Genomic DNA, 19722 nt, shown 5'->3' with positions numbered 1-19722 from the left:
CAAGGTCAGGCAGACAGTACTTGTCGTCTCACTGTATTTGTCGCCTCACTGTATTTGTCGTCTCACTGTGTTTGGGGTCTCACTATATTTGTTGTCTAACTGTATTTGTCGTCTCACTGTACTTGTCGTCTCACTGTATTTGGGGTCTCACTATATTTGTCGTCTCACTGTATTTGGGGTCTCACTGTATTTGTCGCCTCACTGTATTTGGGGTCTCACTGTACTTGTCGCCTCACTGTATTTGGGGTCTCACTATATTTGTCATCTCACTGTATTTGGGTGCCTCACCGCGTTGTCGCCTCACTGCATTTGTTGTCTCACTGTATTTGTCGTCTCACTATATTTGTCGCCTCACTGTATTTGTCGCCTCACTGTATTTGCTGTCTCACTATATTTGTCGTCTAACTGTATTTGGGGTCTCACTATATTTGTCGTCTCACTGTATTTGGGGTCTCACTGTATTTGTCGCCTCACTGCTCACCTGCCTCATCACTGCCACACCTACCTGGACCACACCCCTAATCCTATATAATCCGCCCTTTGACCCCCCTATTTTCCCTCCAAACAATCCACGAGAACAAAGGAACACTGGCTGTGAGTTTTATGGACGTTTACTCATTTAATGATTCATCTGGTTGATACTACATATTGTTTGAAGATTTACTTATTGTTTGTGTTTCATTATACTAGATTCCTGAGTTTAATCCTTTATTAAAGAGAGGAAAGTAAGAGTGGATGCATTATTGATGTGAGTCTAAGACAACCTAATTTCTTATTGTATATTTGATACTTGCTAGATTGTAATATTTCCTTTATCATTTTCATATAGACAAATCATCCACCATTACCCCTCATCACCAACTACCGTTAAAATAAATAAAATAAAATAAAATATTGGAACTTGGAAAGCTGCCTGGATCCTGTGTTTAAATGTGCACCCAACATATGATGTTCAGTGAATCACCGCCACTATAGTGTACAGTTATTTCAGTATTTGTGGCCTCACTGTATTTGTCACCTCACCGTATTTGTCGCCTCACCGTATTTGTCACCTCACTGTATTTGTCGTCTCACTGTATTTGTCGCCTCACTGTATTTGTCGTCTCACTGTATTTGTCGCCTCACTCTGTACTGTTTTGTTCTGTGTTTGTCGCCTCACTGTGTTTGTCGTCTCACTGTGTTTGTCGTCTCACTGTGTTTGTCGTCTCACTGTATTTGTCGTCTCACTGTATTTGTCTCATTCATTTATTTTTGTCAATCATTAAAAATAATACAAGTGGAGTCAACCATTTTTTTCTGAAAGCTAAAGTTGAGACAAGGTCAGAACAGGGACAGATAATCTGAGACGCCATCAGGGTTAAAAACAACAGATTACTACTATCACATTAGTCACGGGGCAGGATTTAGCTGCACAGCATCCGATCATATCAGCAAATATTTCTGCAAATCATATCTGTCATGTGATGTGTTTTAGTACTGAAATTATTACTGCAAGTACCACAGCTGTACTGCAGCTATATAACAACTCTACTACAACTGTACCACCACTCTACTACAACTGTACCACAACTGTGCTGCACCTGTACCACAACTCTACTATAACTGTACCGCATTTTTTCTGCAGCAGTACTGCAACTATATTATGACTGTACTGCTACTCTACTAAAACTGTACCACAACTCTCGATCATTCTGTTTCACTGTATTTGACGCCACACTGTATTTGTCGTCTCACTGTACTTGTCGTCTCACTGTATTTGGGGTCTCACTATATTTGTCGTCTCACTGTATTTGGGGTCTCACTGTATTTGTCGCCTCACTGTATTTGGGGGTCTCACTGTACTTGTCGCCTCACTGTATTTGGGGTCTCACTATATTTGTCATCTCACTGTATTTAGTCTCACTTTGTCACCGCGCTTGTCGCCTCACTGCATTTGTTGTCTCACTGTATTTGTAGCTCACTATATTTGTCGCCTCACTGTATTTGTCGCCTCACTGTATTTGCTGTCTCACTATATTTGTCGTCTAACTGTATTTGGGGTCTCACTATATTTGTCGTCTCACTGTATTTGGGGTCTCACTGTATTTGTCGCCTCACTGCTCACCTGCCTCATCACTGCCACACCTACCTGGACCACACCCCTAATCCTATATAATCCGCCCTTTGACCCCCCTATTTTCCCTCCAAACAATCCACGAGAACAAAGGAACACTGGCTGTGAGTTTTATGGACGTTTACTCATTTAATGATTCATCTGGTTGATACTACATATTGTTTGAAGATTTACTTATTGTTTGTGTTTCATTATACTAGATTCCTGAGTTTAATCCTTTATTAAAGAGAGGAAAGTAAGAGTGGATGCATTATTGATGTGAGTCTAAGACAACCTAATTTCTTATTGTATATTTGATACTTGCTAGATTGTAATATTTCCTTTATCATTTTCATATAGACAAATCATCCACCATTACCCCTCATCACCAACTACCGTTAAAATAAATAAAATAAAATAAAATATTGGAACTTGGAAAGCTGCCTGGATCCTGTGTTTAAATGTGCACCCAACATATGATGTTCAGTGAATCACCGCCACTATAGTGTACAGTTATTTCAGTATTTGTGGCCTCACTGTATTTGTCACCTCACCGTATTTGTCGCCTCACTGTATTTGTCACCTCACTGTATTTGTCGTCTCACTGTATTTGTCGCCTCACTGTATTTGTCGCACCGTATTTGTCGCCCTTACCGTATTTGTCGCTTCACTGCATTTGTTGTCTCACTGTATTTGTCGCCTTCACTATATTTGCCGCGACTGGATTTGTCGCCACTGTATTTGCTGTCTTCACTATATTTGTCGCCTCATTGTATTTGTCGCCTCACTGTATTTGTGGTCTCACTATATTTGTCGCCTCACTGTATTAATGGTCTCACTATATTTGTTTCACTGTATTAATGGTTTCACTATATTTGTCGCCACCGTATTTGTGGTTCTGAATTATATTTGTTTCACTGTATTTGCTCGCCTCACTCATTTGTCACCTCACTATTGTCGTCTTCAATTGTATTTGTCGCCTCACCGTATTTCCGCCGTCTCACTATATTTGTCACCTCACTGTATTTGTCGTCTCACTGTGTTTGTCGTCTCACTGTGTTTGTCGTCTCACTGTGTTTGTCGTCTCACTGTATTTGTCGTCTCACTGTATTTGTCTCATTCATTTATTTTTGTCAATCATTAAAAATAATACAAGTGGAGTCAACCATTTTTTTCTGAAAGCTAAAGTTGAGACAAGGTCAGAAACAGACAAACAGGGACAGATAATCTGAGACGCCATCAGGGTTAAAAACAACAGATTACTACTATCACATTAGTCACGGGGCAGGATTTAGCTGCACAGCATCCGATCATATCAGCAAATATTTCTGCAAATCATATCTGTCGTGATGTGTTTTAGTACTGAAATTATTACTGCAAGTACCACAACTGTACTGCAGCTATATAACAACTCTACTACAACTGTACCACCACTCTACTACAACTGTACCACAACTGTGCTGCACCTGTACCACAACTCTACTACAACTGTACAGCATTTTTTCTGCAGCAGTACTGCAACTATATTATGACTGTACTGCTACTCTACTAAAACTGTACCACAACTCTCGATCATTCTGTCTCACTGTATTTGACGCCACACTGTATTTGTCGTCTTACTGTATTTGTCGCCTCACTGTATTTGTCGTCTCACTGCATTTGTTGTCTCACTGTATTTGTCGCCACTGGATTTGTCGCCTCACTGTATTTGCTGTCTCACTATATTTGTCGTCTCATTATATTTGTTGTCTCACTGCATTTGTTGTCTCACTGCATTTGTTGTCTCACTGTATTTGTACTGTATTTGTCGCCTCTCACCGTATTTGTCGCCTCATTATATTTGTTTTCATTGTATTTGTCTATTTGTCGCCTCACTGTATTTCGTCGCATTTGTCACATTTGTCGTCTCACTGCATTTGTTGTCTCACTGTATTTGTCGTCTCACTATATTTGTCGCCGCACTGGATTTGTCGCCTCACTGTATTTGCTGTCTCACTATATTTGTCGTCTCATTATATTTGTTTTCTCATTGTATTTGTCGCCTCACTGTATTTGTGGTCTCACTGTATTTGTTTTCTCATTGTATTTGTCGCCTCAGAGGCTAAAATCAATTTTTCCCCATGTTTTTGTTGGCAGACATGTTTTCGGTTATATAACTCCAGAGCTAAGGCAGCATTGATTGTGTTTGTACCTCATACAAAGTGAACCACCCTTTTCACTATGAACATGTGATATTAATCAACCACTTTCTCTTGCACATCTGTCTTCTTGTGAGATTCAACACATCCTCTTCATACCATGTGGTGAATTCTGGCAATCCAAGTTCCACAGAACACAACAAACATTATTACCCAATCCCTCTCATGCTGGAACACTCTCCATCCAGGGTTGTTGTTCCAGCTTTATGCAACAAACTATCGCCCCCCCCAAGGTTATGCAGAAAACACATAATCACAAGCAGATGTGAAGCTGAAGCCGAAACCCTGCTGCTCTGAGACCAGTTTGGCTCTGATTTTCTGTCAAGTCTCCTGCTGTTGTGTGACTGTAGCTGTGATCCTAAATCAGTGGCTTGTGTGAGAAACTCCATTTGTGGACTCGTACTCCACCTCCACAGAGTAGAACAGAGACGCACTGGTGTCAGAGTCCACTGGCTTTGTTGAGCAGTGCAGTGCAGTGCAGTGCTGCTCTGGAGGGAATCGAACGCCATGTGGAATTTCATCCTGGTCTCTCTGGGGTTGCTGCTGTCTCCCCGCCCGGCTCACAGCGTCAGAGATGATAGGTCAAATTGCAAGCCTGTAACAGCTAGCTTCTGTCAAGGTGTGGGCTACACCTCAACCTCTCATCCCAGTGGTGTTTCAGGATACAGCCTGCATCAGATCGGGCAGATTGTGGAGACGGCCTGTTCCACGGAGGTGGCGACATTAATGTGTCGCGTTGTCATGCCTGAATGCAGCTCAGACGACGACAGCCGGACGAAGCCTTGTCGATCTCTCTGCGAGAAAGTCAAGACGGACTGCGAGTCTGCGATCAGAGCAAAGCGGCTGTCCTGGCCGATAAAGCTCCGCTGTGAAGCGCTACCAGTGTCTAACTGCGCACAGGTAACTATAGAAATCATCCAAATGTAGCGCTCCGGGCATCATGTGACCTGGTTTGTTTACTCCGCCATGTTGGCAGGAAAAGCTCCTGTAAAAATGAAGTGTACCAGTGCTGGTTTCACACCATGAGAGTTCACTGTCACTTTAAATCCACAGAGATCAAGATAAAATAATTGTTTTTAATAAATGTAAAAACTTGACGGTCATGGAAAGTTAAATTTCCCTTAAGTTTATTCTTAACTGCAGACCGGGAAGCAGTGAATCTAACCCTAACCCATGGAAATACGAGTTCTGTTCATCATGTCGTCATTGACAGGATTTGTCATGCATACTTCTCATTACCGAAACTCCTAGCTCATTTGCGATATCTATAAAATTAAAAAACTATGGACTAGCGATCTGTCCAGGGTGTGACTCCGCCTTTCACCCTATGTCAGCTGAGATTGGTACAGCACCCCAATGTGAGGGTGAATGGTTGTTTGCCCTGTGATGGACTGATGACCTGTCCATGGTGTGACCCTGCCTTTCATGCTATGTCAGCCAGGGTTGGCTCCAGTGGCCCTGCGATCTTCATGTGGAGGATAAAGTGGTAGACAATGAATGAATGAATGAATGATCTCCATTTCTGTTTTGTTTTTTTTCTTTACAGGGTAAAGAAACCAGAATTACTCCGACTCCTCCAATAGCAACATGTCAGACGATCACCGTCCCTCTCTGCAAAGACCTGCTCTACACTGAGACTGTGCTGCCCAACCTTCTGGGTCACAAATCCCAGGAGGAGGCCAACCTGGACATTCATCCGTACTATCCTCTAGTGAAAGTGGAGTGCTCCCCTCACCTGAAGCCTTTCCTCTGCTCCCTCTTTACTCCGCAGTGTGTGGCAGGAAAGGCTCGTCCGCCATGTAGAACACTCTGTGAGAAGGCTCGGTCCGACTGCGGGTCGCTGATGAGCAGGTTTGGCTACGCGTGGCCTGAGTCTTTCAAGTGTGATGCTTTTACCACAGAATCATGTCAACAGGTGAGTCTGCATGAGGACAGAGAGACGATTACTGAAGACACAAATCCAGCTTTTGCTTTTCCTGAGAGCTGAGACTCTTGATCAAAATCCCCAAATTTGAAATTTGAAGCTGCGTTTGGCGGTGACTGTTGGAAAACAGTTGAGTTTCATGCACAGATTAATAAAATATTGACTCTGTCAGTCCTGAACTCAGATTAGCAAGGAGGGACCCACTTGTGTCATACCTAACAATGATACTGAGAAGCAAATATGCTTGCTAAGACATTAAGAGGTTAGCTCCTAGTCATTAAGAAATTAGTTGGTGGAGAATCTAAGATGCTAGCTGCTAGTTTCTCTCAATCTAGTCACTAGTTGCTGTTAGCTACTAACCTAGCTGCAACTGTAGCATAATTCGTAAACGGTTGAATAACTGCCAGAGTATGGAAAGGGAAAGTTATCTTGGACAAAGGAGGCAGAAGAACTCACTGAACATTTCTGACAGACACAAAATCAAAATAAATCCAGGCAGCCAGAATATTATGATGCTCATAAGAGGGTTAAACTGAGTGTGCTTCTGTTATCTCCAGGACCATCTTGTTGCCCAACCATCCTTGACATGTCAGACGATCACCGTCCCTCTCTGCAAAGACCTGCCCTACACTGAGACCGTGCTGCCCAACCTTCTGGGCCACAAATCCCAGGAGGAGGCCAACCTGGAGATAAACCAGTTCAGTCCTCTAGTGAAAGTGGAGTGCTCCCCTCACCTAAAGCCCTTCCTCTGCTCCCTCTACACTCCGCCATGTGTGGCAGGAAAAGCCCGTCCACCTTGCAGAACGCTCTGTGAGCAGGCTCGGTCTGGCTGCGAGTTGCTGATGAGCAGGTTCGGCTTTGTGTGGCCTGAAGCTTTCAGGTGTGAAGCTTTTACCACAGAATCATGTCAACAGGTGAGTCTGTACAGAGAGACACAAGAAAATCACAAGTGTTGTTATTGCTTGGTATTGCTAACAAGGCTAGCCCAAGATATGTTTGCGTCCATGGTTTTTGACGACTTCTTAACTGAAACTCGGTCGACACAGAAGTGACAGAAGTGACAAAACTGACAGTTCCGACTTCCACTGTGAATGGAACGCAACATAAGTGTTCCATTACAAAAGGGACCCCCTTGATCTTGGGCTGCCGCCATGTTTCTGCACCAGCCTTGTAGCCTATTTCCTGTTTTGAGTGGTGAGGTTTTTATGCAAACAACGGTAAGCAGCTTTGCTAACATAAGCTCCTCGACTATTATATTATATTAGCCTTAATTATTTTAGACTTAAACTAAACAAGTTAGTTGCTGAGAAACGAATAGGTTAGCTGCTAGTTGCTCAGAATTTAAGAGACAAGCTGCTGGTTGTCAACACGCTACTAGCAGCTAGTTGCTATAAGGCAGCTGTAGCATCATAGGTTTGGTACGACGTGCTCATGAGGAAAGCAAGTCTCATGACACTTTTCAATGAGAGTTTGAAGACACAGTGAGGAGCTAGGTATTAAAAGAAGTGTTTCAGGAACAAATTACAGACTAAAGCTTTAACTGAGTGAAAGGGAAATGGATGTTAACCCTTTGTTAAGTGGCTAACATCAGTCCTCTCTGGCTGCCATGTTTTCACAGAGAGACTAATCTCCTGCTCATATTTCACTTCTGTGCCCGACCTTTGTGTAATGACCGTCTTTCGCCAAAGGTGTCAGTACAGTGTGTTGCATGTGTGTGTTGTTGCAGTACGGAGTGGGCAGCAGCGGGGACATGTGCGAGCCCATCACCATCCCCCTGTGTCAGGGTTTGTCTTACAACCAGACCACCACCCAGAATCTCCTGGGACACGCAAATCAAGGAGAAGCCATGGCGAGGATGTCCTTTTTCAACTCCTTGGTGCAGACCATGTGCTCGGAGGACATCCGCCTCTTGCTGTGCAGGGTGTACGCCCCCGAGTGTGTGGCTGGGGAAGTGCAGCGGCCCTGCAGGTCTTTCTGTGAGAGAGCCAAACAGGGCTGCGAAGATCGGATGACAGCTTTTGGCGTTTCTTGGCCACCAGAGCTGCAGTGTAACTCATTCCCAGAAGAAATGTGTGCATCGGTAAGTTATATTTAAATTATAGTTACATTTGGTGCAAATTAAAAGGGTCTTTTAATTTAATTGACTTTTTTTTTTTTTTACTTTTTCTCTTCTCCAACAGGAAGAAAGCAGGACTGAGGTATTTGAGTTCTATTTCCTTATGTCAACTCCTCACTAAAGTGTTTTATAATTGCCTAAATCATTAAACTATGAGTTTTCTTTAGTTGCTGATTAATCACACATGTTGCTACAGTAACTCTCTGTTTTGATAATTGTTTGGTATTCTTTATTTATTCTACCATCAAAATGTCTGACTTTTGTTCTTTCACAGCAGCCATTTTGTTCTTCTTCTTTCTTCCTATAAGAAGAAGCAGAAAATGGCCGACATTTGTTTATTTTCAGTGGCCATTTTTTTTCAAATTAGGAATCAGCCTTTTCTTCTTCTTTCCTTCCAAGAGGAAACAGATGATAACTCACGTTTAACGCTGTTTTTTGTGGGTTTTTCCCACAGATGCTGAACGCTGAAGGTGTCCTCGCTAAACTGAACGCTGGAGGATTTTCTGTTCGTGGCAGACGTCTGTTTGTTTTTAGTGCTGATTTCAACACGTTTCGTGTGAGTGAAATATTCTGATGCTCACTCGTGTTTTTCTACCCCTTTACAGCCCTGAGTCTGAGAACCGCTCGCCTTCTGCTGACGCTCATGGACGTATCCTCTGCAACGTTGTTTACATGCACACTGAACTCATGTTTTCATGTAACAGCAATGTGTTTGAGCTTCATCTCAGCAGTGATCTGCCTTCTCATTAATGGTGCATTCCAGTCAGAGTTGGAAGTTGCAATTTCCTAAATTGGAAAGTAGGAGCAACCTCACCTAATTCCAAAATCTACTTATTATTCCAAATTCTACTTAAAGTTCCAAATTCTACTTATAATTCCAAAATCTACTTAAAGTTCCAAAATCTGCTTATGATTCCTTTGAAATTTTAATCCACTGATTCTAATGATTCAGTTTCACCCAACACAACTGCTTTAAAAGTCACAAGTTTGTGCGTTTTCAGGCAGCTGCGCGGTGATGACTCCACCCACTTTGAGGAGGAGCTATGAAGTCAAGGAAAACAACAAGACTGAAACTAAACTGGGTGGAGTTAGAATTTTGTGATGGAAAAGTGACATATTTATCTCACAGTGAATCAGTCGTACACTTTATCGACTGCTAACAATGGCTCGTCCACGTTTACGTCCTGTGACGTGATGTCACTCCCAGTTCCAACTTCCAATGTAAATGGGACACAGCTGAAAATGTAGATCACGTGACCGGTCAGGTTCACTGGTCAGACAGATGTGAACAGAAAATGGTGGAAAGTCAAACCAGAAATTTTTTGTGTCAAAAGTGAGTGCAAAGTTTTTAGATCACAGCTGACCACCAGGGGGCGACTCCAAACCAATGAGATAGAATGAATAGAAGTCTGTGGGGGAAATTGATCTCGGTTCTTTAACAGCACGTTCAGACAGATGTGACACGAGACCTGGACGTGGTGGAGTTCTTCAAACTGGAGCATTACATGGCCGCTCTCAGGAGGGAGTACGTGGAGAGCTACGAGAGGAGGAATCCACCGTCTGTCACTCAAACACAAATGAAAAAGGCTCTGTCCGACCGTGGTAAATACACAGTCATCACTGCCAAATAACCCTGGAGGAGGCTGGTGAGCGCGCTGACGCGTCCTCTTTGATTTCTGTTGTCATGCAGGCTTCACCGTCGACGACGACACCTTCACAACTCTGTGGCAACAGCACGGCTCTCAAGGTGGCATCAACTACGACGAGTACACGGCCGCCGTGACCAAACTCCACATCCTCAAACGTAAATATCCAATCCAATCCAACTTTATTTATAAAGCACTTAAAAAAACAACAGCTGAAACAAAATGCTGTACAGCAGAGATAAATAAGATAAATAAAATATAAGAACTGACATGTCATGTTATTTGTTTGCTGCTTCTTTCATCTGAAAACTGACGCTGTCAAACAAAATTGTCAGACTTTACACAGACTTTTCCAACAGGGAACTGACGTTTGTAAACCACTCACTCTCCCACACCAAACCCCATAGAGAAAATCAGTGATTTTAGCTCACAGGAACACAGGAGCTGCTGGTCTACTGCTGCCCCGTGTGGTCACTTTGTGTCACTGAAGTAAATCTGAATAAAGGATTTATTTATTTTGTCAACACAGAATTGACAAAATAAGACGTTTGAACTTAACGATGAAGGCAGCAGTGGATCAACGACTCCTGTGTGTGTGTGTGATGTTAAAATCGCTGATTTTCTCTCTGGGGTTTGGTGTGGGAGAGTGAGTGAGTTACAAACTTATATTTTGTGGTCAAAAATCTTCAAACATGACGGCCATTTTGTGAATGACAGTCCAGAACCTTTTTTTGACTTTAAACACAAACTTGTGTCCAGAACGTTTCACCGCTCGTCTGCTCAGTTTACCATGTGACTGTGAGGTGAGCAGCTTTTCCCTTAAACAGGTGAGTTCATGTTTTTATCTGTTTACCTTAACTTTAAGTAAAAATACTGACACATCTTTACCATAACTTCTTCACCTTAACTTATTTAACTTAACTTCTTCACCTTAACTTCTTTACCTTAACTTCTTCATCTTAACTTCTTCACCTTAACTTCTTTACCTTAACTTCTTTACCTTAACTTCTTCATCTTAACTTCTTCATCTTAACTTCTTTACCTTAACTTCTTCATCTTAACTTCTTCACCTTAACTTCTTTTACCTTAACTTCTTTACCTTAACTTCTTCATCTTAACTTCTTCACCTTAACTTTTCTACCTTAACTTCTTTACCTTAACTTCTTCATCTTAACTTCTTCATCTTAACTTCTTCACCTTAACTTCTTCATCTTAACTTCTTCATCTTAACTTCTTTACCTTAACTTCTTCATCTTAACTTCTTGACCTTAACTCGAGCAGCAGCTCTGTCACAGAGAAAACCACAGCACGCCCATGTTTACATGTCACTGATGCTTATTATCTATTATCTGCTTTATCTCTAAACTCATGATGGGAAACAAATGTGAAGTTGATAAATGAGGTTCAGGGTTTGTCCCTGTCCGTCCTGTCCGTCCTGTCCGTCCTGTCCGTCCTGTCCGTCCTGTCCTTCATGTCCTTCATGCCCTTCATGCCCTTCATGTTTAGCTCTGTTTTTTCTATGAAACGAGTCCAAGTTAATGATAAAATACAACCTCTCTGTTGCTGCACATTAAAGGTTCAGTGTGGTACTAATTCTTTTCTCTCATTTTCTCTTTTCAGTTCCTAAAATCAGCCATAATCTGAAAACACACACACACACACACACACACACACACACCAGCAGAGGAGGAGAATCTTTTTCTTCTTTGTATTTGATTGAAACTCAGATCCTGATTGAAGCTGTGGTTTCTTTTTCCTGGAGTTTGAATCTTTGTCTGTTTGATTCATGTTCTCAGATGAAAGCATGAAAATCTGTAACACTCACATTTAAAAAGAACAAAAGCAAAATAAAGTTACATACACACAGTTATTTAAAAATGTAGTATTATTTTTTTTAATCATTATTATTATTATTATTATTAGTATTAGTATTAGTATTATTATCATAATTTAACAGCAGTTATTAATCACACAGTGAATTGATAAACTTTATATTGAAAAATGTAATATTGCTTTTCAGGTTTTGAATTATTATTTGAACATGATGAACTTAAATTGTTACACTTATTCATGTTCTACTATTTTTATCAGTTTTTTCTTTCTGCAGACTCTGTTGATGTGTCATGAAAAGATTTCTATTTATTACAACTAAAGAAAGAAAGAAAAAAAGTTCCTGATTGTTGTGTTTTGTCATAATTGAAGTCTATTTCATTTTCAACGAAACCAACCAGCTGATTTGTCCACATTCTAAAAGCTGTGCGTCTCCACTTCCTGACGGTAAAGACACTGGGAAGACTCTGTCTTGAAGACACTCTGAAGACACCATTACAAATGTCAGTTTCCTGTCTAACAGTGAGATAGGGGTCTAAGTCCTCAGCCTCCCTACGAAGGTCTGTCCTGGGAGAGGACACTCGATAGTTGAACCTCAGATTCAAGATTGTTGCTCTGGCTGTAGAACACTGGACTCAGATCGCGTCAGTACTCAGAGTACACAGAGTATCACTGATACTAGCACAGTATCTACAGCCATGTTACTGTACTGAATGGTCCGGTTTAGTTCAGTACAGTACCTATATTGTGCTATGCGAACAACGGGCACAGCCCACACTGTGCCTACCAAGTAAAGGTTCTCAGTCCAGTGCAAGCCTGACCAGGACTTTACCGTTTCAGTTTTGGTATTTGGTTTGTGGGTGTATTTGTCTTTATTGTTGTTCACCACCATAAATGTGTTCACAGATGGCTCCTCGAGAGGATGATATTATAAACATTTGCTGCAGGTTATTCCCCAAAGAGAAATTCCTGATTCGACCAGGAGTGATTGGAGCAATAGTTCTCGGAGTAATCCTCGGAGGTACTGTGGGTTTGGTTCTTGGTAAGTTTGGGGAAAAGGCATCACCTTCTCTGAACTGTCTAATAACTGTACGAGTTTGAAAGCGTCTCCCGTCCTCTCTGTAGGTGTAAGTAGTGCTGTTGCAGCTGGAGTGCTGGCATGTCTTAAGATCAAAAAGCTCTCGATGTGTGAAGTGTTGAAGGAGCTCAGTCCTGAGGAGAAAAAGGAGCTCTGAGGTCAGAGGTCATGAAAGTCCTGGGAAACGTTCCGTGGGAAAATATCGACGGGCTCATTGATCATGTGACGAGACGTAAACTGAAGAAGATGCTCAAAAAAGTCTTACGAAGTCTTCTGAAGAAATCTTAATTTAAAGATTCTAAATTTAATGTCTAGGATGTCTTTAAGAACATGTTCACGTCTTTATCTCACTGTTTGACAGACTTTTCCAACAGGGAACTGACGTTTGTAAACCACTCACTCTCCCACACCAAACCCCATAGAGAAAATCTGTGATTTTAGCTCACGGGGACTACTACTGCTGCCTCGTGTGGTCACTTTTTGTCACTGAGATAAATCTGAATGAAGAATGTTTATATGCTGAAGTGACAAAATCACATTTGAACATAGTGATGGAGGCAGCAGTGGATCAACAACTGTGTGCTGTGATGTTAAATCACTGATTTTCTCTATGGGGTTTGTGTGGGAGAGTGAGTGGTTTACACGCCTCAGTTTATAAGTGAAGCATCAAATGTATTTTATATTTTATGATGAAAAGATAAATCAGTAAAAGACACGTTTACACGTCTGTTTATTCACTTCATGTGTTCACATCCTGGCCAGCACTTCATACATCACATGGTTACTGTCGAGGTTAAAAGCCATAAATGAATGAGGGCGACTACTTACTGCAGAACACAGGAGCACACGCACCCTCTAGTGGTTGCTATGGTACATAACATTAAAAACAAAATGGAATGGTGTCTGAGATGTTTACAAACACAGATGTAGAAATAATCTGGTCCAGTTGTTTCACTCGTTCACACGCTCATCGTGACCTGGATGAACTGCAGAGAGAGACAGATGCAGTGTAAAGTGCAGCAAAGTGCTTCCATTCATTTTAATAATTCAAAAGTAAAACAGCTGGCAGTGTTTTCCAGACGTCGCAGCATGGACTTTATTCCCATAATATTACCACTTTATTCCCATAATATTAAGACAACTCATTTTAAACAAAAGATCAAAGTAAATAAAAACGACTTACATCATCATAGTGAAAGGAGGCGTGGCCACTGCGGCTGGTGTCTCTCCTTTGGAATTGATCTGAAAAAAAAGAGAAAAAGTTTATTTGTCTTTAGTTTGCGATTGACAGCAGCAGGAGGCGCTCACAGCACAGTCAGTGCTCACTGGTGTTTTGTTCACTTTCAATGACTCATGTATACGCAGGGCCATTCTCAAAAACTTTCAAGGACCTTGATTTTTTTTTTCAAATTTTATCTCAACTTCTTTCTTGTACAAAATTTAAGCACTTTCAATGAATGAATGTCAATTTAGGGAGATTTTAAAAAAACTTCTAGGTCCTTGAATTTTTATTTTTTCAAATCTATACACTTTCAATGACTCATGTATACTGATTTTCGAAAACTTTCAAGGGGCCTGGAATAATTTTTTTTCCCAAATGTATACACTTTCAAAGATTTCAAGGACCCGTGGAGACACTGAAGGTCTCATTGGTGGTGGGAGACATTTACTCATCAACTAAACTTTGAAATTCAAACAACTTCAATGACTCATGTCTACTTATCAAAAACTTTCAAGGGCCTTGATTTTTTTGCAAATTCAAAAACTTTCCAGGATTTCAAGGCCCTGTGTATACACACAGGGAGCACTAAACGCTCACTCACCGGTCAGACAGCGGAGTCGAACACTGCAGCCAATAAACTCATCAAAGGGGATTCTCCCGCTGACGCTGTAGCGTCTAATGATGCCGTTCAAAGCGTTAGGACTCAGATTATAACCTGCACACAAATACACACACACACATTAATCACAAAGAATCCTGAAGTAAGTCCAAGAAATATATCTATAATAGGATTTTGCGTAGATAATCATCATAAATGAGTTAAGTACACTAAATATAACTAATACATTATATATGTATGTATATATATATACATATACATAGAATTTGACCATAGTGAAATCTATGTCACACATAAATCTCCTTCATGTAAAGAAATAAAGCAGCAGGTTCTATCTGAAATGAAAAGGCAATAAGATCATGTAATACAGATCATAAACAGTAGATTATATTTAATTTTACAGTGTATTCACGTTGTATTGTCACTCTCATTTTCTCTGATTATGTGTTGTTACATGGCTATATGTTATTTACAAAATGTGAACAAAAAGAAGTTATCACCGCCAGTTTCCGTAGTGTAGTGGTTATCACGTTCGCCTAACACGCGAAAGGTCCCCGGTTCGAGACCGGGCGGAAACACATGATTCATTTTTAATTTTTAATTTTTCATTTTCTTTGTACTCTACTAAAATAATCTGATTATTTATAGTAAAAAAAATTAAATGAAATAATTGAATATGATTAAGTTTACAAAATAGTCTGATTAAACCCACTGAAGTAATCCGATTTTTAACTCCCTCAGTAATAAATAACAGAATTAGAGAGACGCTCAAACGATCTAATTAAAACCACTGAATGAATCCTGTAATATGTTGTGATATGTGTAACAAGAGGTTAACTGCATCAGGGTACCGTCACAAGTTTCCGTAGTGTAGTGGTTATCACGTTCGCCTAACACGCGAAAGGTCCCCGGTTCGAGACCGGGCGGAAACACATGTATACTTTTTCTGTTTTTTTTTTTGCACTCCTCTTCTCCAGATTTAGTGATTTATTTATACATTTATTTCTGTATTTATTTATACATAAGTCAGGTTTCGTCCTCCATAGAAATGAGACAAACTCTGCTCTTAGATTTTGGATATCATCGTCACATCATGATAAAGTATTTTTCCTGGTTTAAAAGCTCAAAAACAGTAGATTATAATTTATGGTTTTATACATGTTTAGAACACATGATATGATACGATACATGTACTAAAACCTAAACATTGCATATATATAATCATCAGTTTCCGTAGTGTAGTGGTTATCACGTTCGCCTCACACGCGAAAGGTCCCCGGTTCGAAACCGGGCGGAAACAAATCTTTGATTTTTTTTTTTTCACATTAATTGCGCAGTTGTTAAAGAACTCAAGACACACTCAAAATATGCACGGATTATTTATAAGACATATCAACGTGTTAATCCTAAATCAGTGACCACAGAACAGAGTCATGATTGAACCACGCTGTGATGAATTTAACGAAGACTAATTTGCAAATGTTGAACTTTGGCACACGGTGGCGACGCACAACGAATGCTAATAATTAACTTATCTACTGTGTGTGTGTGTGTGTGGTAGGGTGGGTGCTGGTGCTTTGCTTTTCCTGTACCCATGGTAACGAGGGCTTGCTGCAGCTCCTGGGCCTCCACGGTTCCACTGCGGTCGCGGTCGTAGGACGCAAACGTGCTCTTCCAGCCGTTCAGAGCCTGCCACAGCTCCTTGAACTCTTGAAAGCCCATAGAGCCGGACATGTCCCTCTGAGACACCACACAGTCAGTCAAGGGTCCACAACACCACACATGATGTAATGATTATAGAAACAATATCAATTTTATGACCAGCATAAAAGAATAACTCTGCTGAGCAATGGAAACTGAAGTTTGTAGACCACTCACTCTCTCACACCAAACCTCATAGAGAAAATCAGTGATTTTAGCCGGCGGGGACACAGGAGCTGCTGATCTACTACTGCCTCGTGTGGCCACTGAAGTCACGCTGAACAAAGGACTCCAAATGCTGAAGTGACAAAATCAGACTTTTGAACATAGTGATGGAGGCAGCAGTGGATCAACAACTCCTGTGTGCTGTGATGTTAAAATCTTCTGTAATAATTGACTTCACGTGACAGATTTGATTGGGCGAGTGATTGCTTTTCCTGGTAGCCATGTTGTTCAACCACCATAAAAAAAAACAACCCTGAACTATCCCTTTAACCATCTGGGTGAAGGATACATCCAGCATGGTGATCATCAGCCGACAGGTATCCAGACTGAACGCTGTTAAACACACACACACACAAGACACATGATTAAAACTGTCAGATGTCATAACTCCTGGTGATACGCTGCACAACATGTATAATACAGTAGCATTTAAGTTGTTTAAACTTAAAATTAATTACAATTTTCCTGTTTTAAGAAATAGAATCTGCCAATGAGGTGAGCAAACTTCAAACCTCACGTTCTGGACAAAAATGAGACACAAGGGGACAAAAGTTGTTCTCATAATAAGAGTAAGAAATGTTTATTTAAATCTGGTTTTGCTTTGAATGATTCACACCATCTGTGAGCGTGAATTTGACTTCTAAAACATTTACTATCATATTATTATGACCACGTTTGACATTCTTCTTAATATTAGTTTATTCTTCCAGAAAGAAGGAATCTTGGGTTTTTTCAGGTCACGCGATAATTACATTATTTCAAGCTTGTAATTGTGCACACGTTTGTAACCAAAATTTGTAATTTCCCCACATTTCCTGTCCGTGTCAACCATCAGGAGATAAAAAACAACACTTCCTCTTTGCAGCCGTTGTGTGAATGAACACAACTGAAATGAAAACTATTACTAACTACGAAAACAACTACTAACTACGAAAACTATTACTAACTATGAAAACAACTACTAACTACAAAAACAACCACTAACTACAAAAACTATTACTAACTACTAAAACAACTAACTACTACTTCTAAATTCAGATAGTGTATATTTGACACAGAGGTAAATCTTTGATTGGTATATAATCTTTATTCTTGTTTTTCTCACTTAATCTTACGTTAGTTAAATGTCTTGGTAAAGTCTGTGAATGTCACAAAAGTCAATATCTATATAAATGATGTTTATATTATATATTATATACAGGAAGAAGCCTGAAGTTCTTACGCTGATATGAGCCAGCGATGCCGGACTGTGTGAGACAGCGCTGCAGCTCGTCTGCTGAGATCTGTCCGTCCTGTCACAGTGAAAACACACACACACACACACACACACACAGATGACAAAGTTCCTGACGTGTGTGTGCTGAATTATTGGGAGAAATGTTCCTTTAATCATTTACCTGTCCTGCCACAGCTGTGAAATATCCGTAGAGAGGATCTTGCTGCAGAGACGAAGAAGAGACAAAGGTTTAGAGTGGGGAGAGGGGCCACAGGTGACCCTATTGACCCTCATCTAGAACCTTAACTCATAAAACTGGTTCATAAAGTGAATGAACTGCATTGTCCCGTACACAGTAACCAAACCTGCAATTAGAAACATTCTGTTCCGACAAGATGCTGAAAAACTAGTTTCCACATTTCTTCATCTGGTTCCCTTTACAATCTAGAATTCAGTTTAAAATCCTTATTCACATAAAACTTCATGACCTGGGCGTGGCTGCACCAGCGTACGTTCAGGACTTAGTCGGTGCTAAACAACTGCCATAGCCTGAGGAAAGCTAGCGGTTACACCAGATCAATTTACGCAATCTCGTAGCTAAGCTATGACGTTCTGACAACAAGCAGCTGACGCAATCAGTCAGCGCCGCACTGCAGAATGTACACAGTGGCTGCAGAAACCCATTGAAATGCTAGCATAAAACTAGCATCACTGGTCCACTGCGTGGCTGGTATCAACCACAATGAAATACAAACTTGAAGAGATGAAGGCGGAGCCTCATTCTGCTCCGAGAGGTGGTTTATTGCAGAAACTAGCACACTCATGATTTTGATTATTTGATCATGTTGGACAGACCAGTAGTACTAACTAGCATCTATCTATCTATCTATCTATCTATCTATCTATCACTATTATAAATAGAGACCACACGACCCATCAGTGGGTCCCGACCCAGTGTTTGAAAACCAGGTAGAGATGCACACACCGATAATATCGCCTCACTCCCAAGTCACAGTAGAAGAAAAACACAGCAGCTCTTGTTTCACTTGAACACTTGTTAGTTCACTGCTGGAGGAAAAAGTGTTCAATTCACACTTCCAGCCTTTAACATATCTATGGTTTAATTTCCATCGACTCCCGCCCTGCTGCTGCTGCCAGGGGGACACAAACAGGACCCGGACCAGGACTAGTCTGTCCCGGGACGGCCGTCGTTGGATTCTTACCGCCATTGAGACTCCGGACTCCTGCGTCGTTTCCCGTGTGAAGTGAGAGACAGAAAGTGGAGCAGTAGAGTCAGCTGAACGCGAGACAAGCGACAGACAATCTAGAGACAAGCGAGAGACAACCTGGAGACAAACGGGAGGAGATGAGAGGAGAGGACACTGAGGAAAAATGTTGACAGGGAGCCGAAGGCAACAGGGCGGGGCGAGTCACGCCCACAAACGGAAGTCCTGCCGTTCGAGAGGCGTCTGGCTGCAGCCTGTCGCGCTCACGACACGCCTTCCCTCTCACGACACGCCCCAACCTTGAATTTAACGTTGGGGTTTCGAAACGAAGCCAAACCCGCGACATCGGTGTCGGCTGTCGTCTGCGCGTGGCCCGATGAGTTCTTACTACCCGCGTGTATATATTATAGAAGCACAGACACACCTACTTTCACTTGAAGGCAGTGAAAAGCTTTACTATTGTGTTTGTGCAGTGTCACGTGGTTAACGAACCAGCTGAAACCAAAGGAGACGTTTAAATGCCCTCCTTGCAGTGGACTTTACGGTAAAAATGCATGGGACCAAAGAATCAAGCTAATTTGTACGGAAATCAGCATCCGGTTTTCAAAATAAAACATTGAACCCACTCT

General features: G+C 41.2%; 2 protein-coding genes and 3 non-coding genes across 6 annotated transcripts; 4 read left to right on the top strand and 1 right to left on the bottom strand.

Moving 5' to 3' along the window:
* The first annotated feature begins 3995 nt into the window (after positions 1 to 3995).
* On the top strand, positions 3996 to 11626 carry LOC122774355. Of its 2 annotated transcripts, XM_044033512.1 has the most exons (11): positions 3996 to 5190; positions 5837 to 6205; positions 6772 to 7128; positions 7941 to 8294; positions 8395 to 8412; positions 8785 to 8848; positions 8936 to 8979; positions 9782 to 9932; positions 10021 to 10134; positions 10736 to 10803; positions 11597 to 11626. In XM_044033512.1, the coding sequence occupies exons 1-11, from the start codon at positions 4798 to 4800 to the stop codon at positions 11618 to 11620; spliced, it is 1956 nt and encodes a 651-aa protein (XP_043889447.1). In that variant the 5' UTR covers positions 3996 to 4797; the 3' UTR covers positions 11621 to 11626. The 2 variants fall into 2 exon arrangements, with proteins under 2 accessions (XP_043889447.1, XP_043889448.1); XM_044033513.1 differs by lacking the exon at positions 6772 to 7128.
* Positions 11627 to 13597: 1971 nt separating this feature from the next.
* On the bottom strand, positions 13598 to 19317 carry sri (sorcin). Its single transcript, XM_044033219.1, has 8 exons — positions 19091 to 19317; positions 18049 to 18090; positions 17874 to 17943; positions 16941 to 16984; positions 16318 to 16465; positions 14708 to 14821; positions 14068 to 14126; positions 13598 to 13870 (listed from the first exon to the last, which is right to left on the bottom strand). Exons 1-8 carry the CDS (start codon positions 19094 to 19096, stop codon positions 13844 to 13846), a joined length of 510 nt encoding a protein of 169 aa, XP_043889154.1. The 5' UTR covers positions 19097 to 19317; the 3' UTR covers positions 13598 to 13843.
* Positions 15231 to 15303, top strand: trnav-aac. The gene has a single exon. It is a non-coding gene; the product is annotated as a tRNA-Val (tRNA).
* On the top strand, positions 15585 to 15657 carry trnav-aac. Its single transcript has one exon. It is a non-coding gene; the product is annotated as a tRNA-Val (tRNA).
* Positions 15953 to 16025, top strand: trnav-cac. The gene has a single exon. It is a non-coding gene; the product is annotated as a tRNA-Val (tRNA).
* Positions 19318 to 19722: the final 405 nt, after the last annotated feature.

Source organism: Solea senegalensis, linkage group LG9 (assembly GCF_019176455.1).
Source record: "Solea senegalensis isolate Sse05_10M linkage group LG9, IFAPA_SoseM_1, whole genome shotgun sequence".
In the NCBI taxonomy this organism is placed as follows: Eukaryota; Metazoa; Chordata; class Actinopteri; order Pleuronectiformes; family Soleidae; genus Solea; species Solea senegalensis.
The sequence above is the reverse complement of the archived record's forward strand: the minus strand, read 5'-3'. Positions and strand labels throughout refer to the sequence as shown.

Coding starts and splice junctions, on each gene's coding strand:
- LOC122774355 (XM_044033512.1), top strand. CDS start 4,798: ATGTGGAATTTCATCCTGGTCTCTCTGGGGTTGCTGCTGTCTCCCCGC. Junction 8,980..9,781: donor TTCTGCTGACGCTCATGGAC/GTATCCTCTGCA, acceptor CAGCACGTTCAG/ACAGATGTGACACGAGACCT. Junction 9,933..10,020: donor AAAGGCTCTGTCCGACCGTG/GTAAATACACAG, acceptor GTTGTCATGCAG/GCTTCACCGTCGACGACGAC.
- sri (XM_044033219.1), bottom strand. Junction 16,466..16,940: donor TGATGATCACCATGCTGGAT/GTATCCTTCACC, acceptor GTGGTGTCTCAG/AGGGACATGTCCGGCTCTAT. Junction 14,822..16,317: donor GCAAGCCCTCGTTACCATGG/GTACAGGAAAAG, acceptor ATTTGTGTGCAG/GTTATAATCTGAGTCCTAAC.